This window comes from Dendroctonus ponderosae, unplaced genomic scaffold (assembly GCF_020466585.1).
Source record: "Dendroctonus ponderosae isolate FM_Combo_2020 unplaced genomic scaffold, Dpon_F_20191213v2 Dpon_F_20191213_1, whole genome shotgun sequence".
Lineage (NCBI taxonomy): Eukaryota > Metazoa > Arthropoda > Insecta > Coleoptera > Curculionidae > Dendroctonus > Dendroctonus ponderosae.
Genome location: NW_026017110.1, coordinates 48,966,172 through 48,975,818, shown reverse-complemented (window position 1 = coordinate 48,975,818; position 9,647 = coordinate 48,966,172). Strand labels below are relative to the sequence as shown.

The window sequence follows — 9,647 nt, the reverse complement described above, 5'->3', positions numbered from 1 at the left end:
GCTTGTCGTGCGGATACGAATATGCTCTCAGCATTTCAAAAATAATGATTATGACAGGAATTTGCAATTTGAACTTTTGGGGTACTTGCCAAACGGGCGGCTCATCGCCTGTCAGGGATCCATCATTTGGATTCAACGACGCTAACACAAACTAACCTAAAATTTTCAATTTTGTTTTGTTTATAGACGGGTTGTTTACATACGCCTAGCGTTTATGGCTAGTATATACGTTTTTATTGGTTTTCCCTACGCCATTACATATCCTTATTATCCTTATTCATTGAATAAACGGGGCAAGCGAAGGAGTACCTCAGCGATGAGCGAAAGGGATTTACTAAGTAATCAGCCAGGCTGGAGGCTTATACAGCCCAAAGCTCTAGCATACCAACTCTAGGCAGATAGCATTTGCTAAACCTCACTCATTACAAAAACGAACAATATTTTCAATTCAAACAGTATTTGAATCGTGTTAAAATTATACATTTATGTTTGAATTGCAATGTGTGCGAGTGTTTTTGAGCGGTCGCAATCTTCAACGGACGATATCTTCCTTATTATAGACCCACAACTTTAATGTTCGCTATTGTTTAAAAACTTGTTACCGGCTTATATAAAAGCAGGACTTGCAAGACCAAGACTATGTATGCAAGAACAAGATCAAAACCAAGATTTGCTCTTTTAATCAAGAGAAAGTCTTGGTCTTGCTTTGCTCATCACTAATTAGTTTGAACATTTTAGAAAGTTTTTCATAATTTAACAAGAAGCAAATATGTAAGTGTAGTGTTTGTGTTGTTACACGTTATCAATCGCGAAAGGCATTAAACAATCCCTGTTTATCCAATAAACTTCATAAGGATATATAATGGCGTACGCAGGACTTCATTGTCTCCTTGTCTCTCAGTAACTTTCCAAAGGGAAAACTAATAAAAACGTATATACTCGCCATAAACGCTAGGCGTATGTAAACAACCCGTCCATAAACAAAACAAAATTGAAAATTTTAGGTTAGCGACGCTGAATCCAAATGATGGATCCATGACAGTCGTTACTACGATGAGCCACTCGTCTTGCCAAAAGCAAACGCTCTACTTGGTGCACATCTGGCAACTATGTTAGCCTACAAAAAAATATTTTGTTACTTTTCATTTTCAAGTTTAAAACTTGTTGCAAAGTATTTTGTAATTATAAAGAAGATTTATTAAAAAATAATAAAATCTGACAAAGACTAAATAAGCGATATTTAATCGTATTAAGCAGACAGAGAAAATCACGAAACGCAGTGATTTCCACTGACGTCACGCAAATCGACGCAAGATCCTACCTATCATGATTGGCACCACTGTTTTTGTAGAGTCTTCAGTCTATTGCTGCGAAACGTCAAATTACGCGTGCTCATGACAGTTGACACTTGTTTATCTATTATCCATTTATGTAACTTCAAACAATACTTACACACTTTTCGATCTGTTTCTATTTCTTTAAAATCTTGCAAAAGTTGATTAGAACGAAACAAAAGCAAATCACAATCACCAAATTACTAGTTAACGTGTTGTTATAATTTTAGCCACCAGGGCGGTTGAACTAGCGAATTGTCAAGAATAGCCAGTTTTTCAAAAATCTCAGTTAACTCTCTGCTACTCGTCTTTATCTATGCTGCTAACCTGAAGGGTCACTATAATTTACAACGTTTTCCTAGTGAGTCATAGTCATATTTCTCTCCCTAGGTCAATAATGAAAGATGTGTTTTTCTTACCAATGTTAGTTTACCACTTTACGATTTACTCATTTTATGCTTACCCCAGAAGTTTTCCATAGAAATTTTATCTTTTCTATTTCTAGTCCCGATTCGACTCCATCAAAACAAGGTTAGGTTAAGTCGTTAAGTCTCCCGATTTCTTTACCTTCTGGTGGATGCACAAGAAACGAAGGTTTATTGACAACCGAAGGAACAACGATACTAATTTATTGATAAATCTTAATATTACGAAGGTTGAAAGTACTGTCGATGAGGATGCTGACTTTGTGAGGGCGGCAGGCCGTTGCCGAAGTAGGGCGGTGGGGGCCCCACTGCGGGAAAAGGCGGCGGATGGTTGACGTAGGGCGGAAAAACGTTGGGTGGCGGGCCAGCGATGTGAGGGGGCGCGGGCGGCGGCGTATTGACAGGCGGTGCTGGAAACGACACTGGGGCATACGAAGCCAGTGGGGGCGGTGCGTGCGTGAAGGTCTGGTAGGGAAATTGGGGCACATCGGCAGGTGGTGGAAGCCGTGGCAGTGCAGGGACCGGCGGCTGTTCCGGCGAGATTTGCGTTCTCTCGTTGCCATTCGCGGCATTTTTTGGCGATATCGGCGCCTTTTCGCCCGACAATGGGGGGCTTTCGGGCGGCGATTTTGCGGCCGCCGGCTGCGAGTAGAGGTCTAGGACCTGATGGCAGATGTCCTCCAGGAGATCCATGGTGACGTCTTCGACAAACATGTCCCACCATCGCAGGTGCTTGGCACTGCGCCCCACCCAATCCATCACTTCAAATTTGCTAAGCTTACCCGCGAGATACATTAGCGCAACTGCAATAATCTCGGGTTCCCACTGAAGGCATAGCGTAGTGCAAAGGCTGTCGTTGACAAAGGTCCATGCCATCTGAACCATCTTCTGCAGCTTGGCCTTGTCGCCTTTCAAACATTTAGCGTACTTGAGCAGAAACTGGTAAGGATGCTCAACCTGAAGATCGAACTTGATGGTCTGGAGCAGAATCCGCTCCAGGGTCATCACCTGGAAATGCAACACTCAAGGAAACATTTACGCGAGAAAAAGGCGGCGCCCTTCCTTACTTCTTCTTTGGGATCGCACCCAAAGGTGGTGAATTTGTGGTCGGGTAGCAAGGTCCTGGCAATCTTGATGATGTCCTTGCACTTCTTGGGCGTCTCCTCTACCTTCCCGGCCAGGAACAGGCAGCAACAGGCCGTAACGTATCGTGGGAACTGTTGGAACGAGTGGAACATGTAGAAGCGATGGAAATACACCACGCCTGTTGCTGTCGTGTTGTACCCCAAGTCCATCTTCATCCCAGTGTCGATGATGAAGCGAGCACCTGCAAGAAATCGGGAGCTTGAAAACACAACTTGGGACCCCCGTTGCGGAAACGCTTACCTTCCTTTCGATATCGCATTTCGGTTTTGAAGTCCAGCCCCGCGGTGGCAGACGGCGTGTTCCGCAACTCCTTCTTATCGTAGTACCAGCCGGGCATTGTAAATACTGCACTTTGCACGCGTTGAGGCAATTATCTCCACAGATTACCACCCTCTGATGCTCTGCAGATAATTTACAAGCTTCGCCGACTTCGATCATAGATAAACACGAGTGACCACAAAACCCTATGTTCTATCCCTTATCATAGATAAAGACGAGTATCCCTTATGGGGTATGTTCTGTGCGAGTGACTTCGATGATGAGGGCGGATTATAACCGTAGTTTTTGGTGTCATCGAGACGTAACCTAGTTGAGTTTTGCGGCGGCGTTGCCAAAGTGCCCGAGAGATCGTGTTTAGCATTCCATCTCAAATTGAGGTATGTACTAGAATCCATGATTAGAATGCTGAGGGAATATTTTGCATTTATGCGCATTTGAAAGTTTTTTTTTAATTTGGTGCCGGAAATTACATTATATTGTGCCTGATTTCAAATTGTTTAGAGAAACAAAGCTGCAACACGCGGAAATTCGTTACTTTTTGACCGCAGCAGATCAATTTCGGCAGCTCATGTACTTTATATCTAGCTAATTTTCGCCTTGAGTCATCGAATTCGTAATTTGACCCACTAAATTGTGGCTTAAATCTACGGAAATAAATTTTTGCCCCATATTTTAAGAGCACTTCAAAAAGCCGAGAGCGGGACTATCATGGTGTCAATCATAAAAATTGGCGACTTTCAGAGGATAAAAAGTAGTGGAAAACGGCATTTTTTCAAAAAATCTGTAGGAGAAATGTTTGTTATGAGATTTTCTATAACGTGATGTCGGTCCTAATCGCGGAGCGACTGTCCTGGTAGAGGCTCCCGTTGTATAGAGTTTCCAAAATCAGACATAGAGTACATGAAAACCCAATTTTGCAATTCAAATTATGGAATATAGAATACCTGCTCTGCAGAATCAGAGGCGTCCTCAGTATTTTCCTTTTTATTCCTAGTCCATTTGGTTACACACACAAAGACCAAACATAAGTCGAAGCGTCGCTACTGGAACTGCAAAACACCACTTAGCTACTGTTGGCATTTTGTGCCGCTTTTTGCTTCTCAAATATTTCGAAGAGCTGCTGGGTGGCTGTCTTCGTGCCATGCAGCGGCCTCGAGAGTTCCTCGCTGGGGAAACGCGCCAAATTGAGCTGAGGATCCCTACAAGGCTCTAAGAGTGATCTCCTGCCAACTTTCCACGTTAACCAGTCCCAACCTGAACAAATAAGGCGTCCACGGCCCCTGGATGGACGGGAAATCAGTGTGCATCAGTTTCCTCAGCCGGACGCCCGAGCGGTTCGAGGACTGTGACTTGAGCAGGTTGAGCCACTTGAGGACTTCGTCATCTGTGAACTGTCTGGCGTTGACCCATTGCGTTTCGCCATTCACTGGAACAGCCCAAATTCGAAGCATTAAAAGTTTTTCGCAGCCCGAGAAGCCGGCACCTACAGTACTCCGCCTTGATGATCGGCGATTTGTGTCGGCGGGGTTTCAAGTACACAGCCACTTCCGGACTCTCCTTCACAAACTCCAGCAGTCGGGTTTCGATGAACTCCCTGCAATCGGCGAATTAGGCGAGCTTTCAGCCGCAGCACCAGCAAGCACTTACCGAACTCCGCGGCTGCTCCCATGGCTCATGCAGAACTTCAGGACAACCCGCTGCAACTGGCAAACGTATCGGCCAACTCCATTCTGGCCTGGAGTTGTTATGAAGGCCGGTTTCAGGAACAAATGGGAATTTGACATCGTTCCCTCCGGATTCTGAAATTCTGATTTTGGTTTAGGTTAGGACAGGGTGGCCAACTTTTCAAACGCATATCACAGAACATACCCCCTAGGGTCTTTATCCTGCTCGTCTTTATCTATGGGGGGATGTTTTGTGAGGCGTATTACCGTACAAGCCATTTGAAAAGATTCCTGAATTCCATAAATTCGGATTGAAGGCTGAAAACATGGCTGGTGACCAAAAAAAAATGAAAAGAGCCTTCGCACTGGCTATATTTACCGTACAATACCGTACAAAAATACCAAAATACGGTTCGGACCTACACCCATGCTACGCCCAATGAACTGTATACCATAGAGAAAGTAAAAAAAAATTACTTACTCTATGCTGTATACTAAAGTACCTGAAACGGCCCCGGCCGTTATTGAAAACCGGAGATTTTGTATCAGGGGTAATAGAGAGAGATCGCCTAATGAGACGGTAGCTTGTCTCTGTCAGACCCGTTTTGTTTTACCTGGTAAAACTGCATCAGTTTTATTTTGTAATATTTTATACGGTTTGCGTGTGTTGTAAATTCAAACAAGATAGATTTCAACAACAGTATATGTTAGCGTGCCAAGGTGTTATTATTGTTTCGTGCTAGTTTAAAAATAAGTGTGTGAAAGGACAAAATTGCGTTAGTCTGTTTTATTTGTTTCCAAAATGGTGATCTTTTGTGTTGCTTATGGATATGAGCAGCAATTAAGAAAAATCCCGTTTCATACATAAGTTTTAAAGTCGCAAAGTAAATCATTATCAGATTTTATTTCATGTTGCCTTTATTGTTGTAGTTTTCCACACAAAATATCCCGCCAAAAAAGGGGGTATGTTCTGTGGTTTTCCATTTAAACGTCCTGAAATACTAGAATTAGGGATGCAGGCACTTCGTAGGGATTATGGAAGTAGCTATGGGAGAATGCTTGTTGTCGTGCAAATACGAATATGCTCTCATCATTTCAAAAATTATGATTATGAGAGGAATTTGCAATTCGAACTTTTGGGGTACTTGCCAAAAGCAAACGCTATACTTTATTGCATATCTGGCAACTATGCTAGCCTACAAAATAAATAAATTTTTGTTACTTTTCATTTTCAAGTTTAAAACCTGCTGCAAAGCATTTTGTAATTATAAAGAAGATTTGTGAAACAATAATTAAATGTGACAAAGACTAAATAAGCTATATTTAATCACATCACAATCACATTGAGCAGACAGACGTCCACTGACGTCACGCCAATCGACGCAAGATCCTACGTTATATTCATTGTATCATTGAAATTGAACCACCGAGGGACTTCCAGTGGGCATCTGCTTATTATTATTTGCGATTTTTCCAGGATATTGCTTGAGTTTCGGCGCCAGCCAACTATAACCTTAGATTTTTGCATTCAGAGTCTTCGGTGGCCTTAACCCCATTACATGTCAATGCAAGGCATTCGTTGATATGTGAACAGTTCCCAGGTGAATTTCCATTCTGAGCCACTGTTTAGTGCTGTTTATGAGCAAATGAACTTAATTCGCAGGGCGGCGGCACGTTTGTTTCGCTTCGCCAACCATAGACCCTTGACCATGGACGCCGAAGAGAACTACCTGTATTATTCGAACGAAAAGCTACTTCGCCTGATTGCCCTGAGCAAGGACAGAGACGAGGCTATTCGGGAGTACTTGCGGACGGTCAAGTACGCCCCCATTACCGACTTCAGCAATGGTAAGTATATGCGAAACTTGCCAGAGTTTTTTCCTCACCGCAATGATCAGGCCTGGAATGGTTCAACGTGGCAGAGCCCCTGTCCTTTGCCAACCATCTAAAAGGCAAGGTCGTGGTGCTTGACTTCTTCACCTATTGCTGCATCAACTGCATGCACATCATACCTGATTTGCGTGAAATTGAAAGCAGATTTTCAGTTGAAGACGGTCTTGTTGTTGTAAGTTGGGAGGGCCCGTTTAAAGAGCGGCCGATTCAACAGCCAACTATTTCAGATAGGTGTGCACAGCGCCAAGTTTGAGAACGAAAAACTGTCTGCCAATATTCTGGCAGCGGTGCAGCGGTACAACATCGGTCACCCGGTGGTAAATGATCACAACTCCGAAATGTGGCAGAACTGCGACGTGCACTGTTGGCCCACGCTGCTCATGCTGGGGCCCCACGGCAACCCCATTGTAATGTTGACTGGTGAGGGACATAAAGACGACCTGCTCGACTACATCCGGGTCACACTGGACTTTTACCAGTGAGCAGCTGATCGCATGCAAGCAAACGATCGGTTAAACTTGGGGGGTTTCAGGAAAAAGCACCTCATTTCCAACCACACGTTGCCCCTGAAGTCGGCTTTCCATCTGTTGCCCGCACTGAAGGGGCCTCTACTATTCCCGGGGAAAATCGCCACATTTCTGGACGAGAATGACCATCAGATCCTGGCGATAGCCGACACGGGCAATAACAGGATTTTGATTGTTGGTAAGTCGATTTCTTTTGAAGCGGAGAAAGCTGGAAAAAACCACAATACCTAAACTTTTCTGCGTCTAGACAGTAGCGGGTTGATACTGAACGTGATCGGGGGCAGGAAGCTCGGCTTTGAGGACGGCAGTTTAGAGGCTGCCCAATTCAACAATCCGCAAGGGGTCACATTTCGGACTAAAAGCATTTTGTATGTGGCCGACACCGAGAATCACGCCATCAGGAAAATCGACCTGGATAAAGGGAGTGTGGTGACGGTGGCAGGTAGGGCGCGCTCTGGGTAAGATTCGCCTGCTTCATTGAGCCGAAAACTATTTCCGATCTATAGGCACTGGGCAGCAGGGCCACGACCGATTGGGGGGCAAGTCTGGCTCGGAACAGGAAATTTCCAGTCCGTGGGACGTTTGCGTGTATCGGACGCGAGATATGGACCTCACGTTCCATCCGGACGGCAAGCCGCCTATCAAGGAGGTGCTTCTTATAGCCATGGCCGGGACCCACCAGGTCTGGGCTTTGTTTTTGGACGACACCGTCTGGTGGAAATGCAAAAAATACACGAGCGGTAAGGGAAATTTTCAAGTCATCGGAAATCGCATCCCCATAGATTGGTTGATTGCAGGAACTTGCATCAACATCGCGGGGTCCGGACGAGAAGAGAACCGCAACAACAGCTACCCGCATGCTGCAGCTTTTGCACAGCCCTCAGGGTTGGCTCTGTTTGAAGTTGCGAAGGAAGTTTATGTCGCAGACAGCGAAAGCTCGAGCATTCGGCGTCTATCGTTGGCTGATGGAAAAGTCACTCCTGTAGTAGGCGGCGATCGCAATCCGAATGTGCGTTCTAGTCGCACATGAAAAGCGACTAAAGTTTAACTTAGAGGCGATTTTTTCAGAATCTGTTTGCCTTCGGCGATCGGGACGGTGTCTTGTACGAGGCCAAACTACAGCATTCATTGGGGGTGGCTGGCAGCCCGGACGGAAAGACGCTGTTTGTAGCTGATACCTACAACCACAAGCTGAAACGGGTGGACGTCACGGAAAATAAAGTGGTTACGCTGATGGTCAACAACAACCTGGACAGCACCGACTTTGCCGACTGGGCCTTTAAGGAACCAGGCGGACTATGCGTGAGTGCGGACGGCAAGAAAATTTACCTGGCCGACACCAACAACCACCAAGTGAAAGTGGTGACTTTGGGCAGGAATGGGACAATCAGTAAAGTGCAGAAACTGGAATTAAGGTATGGGTTTCCATATGTAGACAATGTAATTATCGGACGTATGATCTAACGCAAAAAAAAACTTGGACTGTGTTGAAGCTGAGCCAGTAAATTTAACCTGCAGGGCTGCCCATGTGCCCACTAATCCAACCACCAGCGACAGCCCATCCAGGAAACCGCTTCTATCGCTGCCCAAACCGTTGATTGTGAGCGAGAAGGGCGGCAAGATTCTCGCAAACTTTTCCATCTCCTTTGCCGATGGTCTGAAGCTGGCGGTGGACGCGCCCCAGAGGTGGACGACTGAGCTTCCAGCGCCCACTTTCGCCTGCGTGCCCACCAATGGCACTGCCGCCCAATCGGTGGACGTGGTGGTCAGTGTGCCTGCCCACTTGGACCCGGACCATGTGCACAGTTTGCATGTGAGCTTCAGCTTAATCACCTGCAGTGAAGATGTTTGCCTACCGCGCGCCTTCACTATCCGAGTGCCCATTGTGGTGTCGCAAAGTGGCGCCGATTGCCTGGAGACGCCGGTGCGCGTGCTGCTGGACAAGAACAACGTCCAGATTCTCTGATGTCTTATTTTTTTCGTTTGTAACATGGTGCATTATATTGTTTGATTGGACTCCATTCGTTTTTATTCAATCCCTTTATTGTTGTATCGTTACAGTGCAAATCTATGGTAACATTTACATAAAGTGCTGCGTTTCCGCGTATCGCTTATAAGATTCCTTATAGAAATAACCAGTTTCGATTTCAAAACGATATGTATCTTGCTAAGGCTACCAATCACCTAAAATATATCGGGTGGCCATTGCGGCGACCTGGCAATGCTGCATGGACTCATTCAATACTGCCTAATAACTCATTGACCAATGAATTACAACTCATTAGCGCCCCATACACGGGCAGATTATCCGTACAGTTCAGATACGTAGAGATTTGATTCGACAGATCCAGATCGGACGAATTAAATCTTTTCCTGTCC

The 9,647-nt window shown here is 45.3% G+C and overlaps 3 protein-coding genes across 6 annotated transcripts; 1 reads left to right on the top strand and 2 right to left on the bottom strand.

Moving 5' to 3' along the window:
- Positions 1–1,947: 1,947 nt before the first annotated feature.
- Positions 1,948–4,056, bottom strand: LOC125502566 (cyclin-K-like). The gene is made up of 3 exons (XM_048661100.1): positions 3,146–4,056; positions 2,827–3,086; positions 1,948–2,767 (listed from the first exon to the last, which is right to left on the bottom strand). Exons 1-3 carry the CDS (start codon positions 3,240–3,242, stop codon positions 1,982–1,984), a joined length of 1,143 nt encoding a protein of 380 aa, XP_048517057.1. The 5' UTR covers positions 3,243–4,056; the 3' UTR covers positions 1,948–1,981.
- Positions 4,057–4,153: 97 nt separating this feature from the next.
- On the bottom strand, positions 4,154–5,374 carry LOC109532963 (39S ribosomal protein L43, mitochondrial). Of its 4 annotated transcripts, none has more exons than XM_019898120.2 (6): positions 5,228–5,368; positions 5,054–5,178; positions 4,832–4,991; positions 4,672–4,778; positions 4,439–4,610; positions 4,154–4,383 (listed from the first exon to the last, which is right to left on the bottom strand). In XM_019898120.2, exons 3-6 carry the CDS (start codon positions 4,966–4,968, stop codon positions 4,248–4,250), a joined length of 552 nt encoding a protein of 183 aa, XP_019753679.1. In that variant the 5' UTR covers positions 4,969–4,991; positions 5,054–5,178; positions 5,228–5,368; the 3' UTR covers positions 4,154–4,247. The 4 variants fall into 4 exon arrangements, with proteins under 4 accessions (XP_019753679.1, XP_048517059.1, XP_019753680.1 ...); XM_048661102.1 differs by having other exon boundaries at positions 5,054–5,166; positions 5,228–5,315; XM_019898121.2 differs by lacking the exon at positions 5,054–5,178 and having other exon boundaries at positions 5,330–5,374.
- A 741-nt stretch (positions 5,375–6,115) lies between these two features.
- On the top strand, positions 6,116–9,284 carry LOC125502565 (NHL repeat-containing protein 2-like). The gene is made up of 10 exons (XM_048661099.1): positions 6,116–6,449; positions 6,512–6,696; positions 6,747–6,913; positions 6,969–7,219; positions 7,274–7,446; positions 7,516–7,710; positions 7,775–8,008; positions 8,066–8,277; positions 8,337–8,683; positions 8,787–9,284. The coding sequence occupies exons 2-10, from the start codon at positions 6,558–6,560 to the stop codon at positions 9,232–9,234; spliced, it is 2,166 nt and encodes a 721-aa protein (XP_048517056.1). The 5' UTR covers positions 6,116–6,449; positions 6,512–6,557; the 3' UTR covers positions 9,235–9,284.
- Positions 9,285–9,647: the final 363 nt, after the last annotated feature.

Excerpts from the sequence above, each read along its gene's own strand:
- LOC125502566 (XM_048661100.1), bottom strand. The coding sequence starts at position 3,242 with ATGCCCGGCTGGTACTACGATAAGAAGGAGTTGCGGAACACGCCGTCT. Across the intron at positions 3,087-3,145 it reads AATGCGATATCGAAAGGAAG|GTGCTCGCTTCATCATCGAC; the intron begins GTAAGCGTTTCC and ends GATTTCTTGCAG. Across the intron at positions 2,768-2,826 it reads GGTGCGATCCCAAAGAAGAA|GTGATGACCCTGGAGCGGAT; the intron begins GTAAGGAAGGGC and ends TTGCATTTCCAG.
- LOC109532963 (XM_019898121.2), bottom strand. The coding sequence starts at position 4,968 with ATGTCAAATTCCCATTTGTTCCTGAAACCGGCCTTCATAACAACTCCA. Across the intron at positions 4,779-4,831 it reads GGGAGCAGCCGCGGAGTTCG|GGAGTTCATCGAAACCCGAC; the intron begins GTAAGTGCTTGC and ends CGCCGATTGCAG. Across the intron at positions 4,611-4,671 it reads GATCATCAAGGCGGAGTACT|TGAATGGCGAAACGCAATGG; the intron begins GTAGGTGCCGGC and ends GGGCTGTTCCAG.
- LOC125502565 (XM_048661099.1), top strand. The coding sequence starts at position 6,558 with ATGGACGCCGAAGAGAACTACCTGTATTATTCGAACGAAAAGCTACTT. Across the intron at positions 6,914-6,968 it reads TTGAAGACGGTCTTGTTGTT|ATAGGTGTGCACAGCGCCAA; the intron begins GTAAGTTGGGAG and ends CAACTATTTCAG. Across the intron at positions 7,711-7,774 it reads GAGTGTGGTGACGGTGGCAG|GCACTGGGCAGCAGGGCCAC; the intron begins GTAGGGCGCGCT and ends TCCGATCTATAG.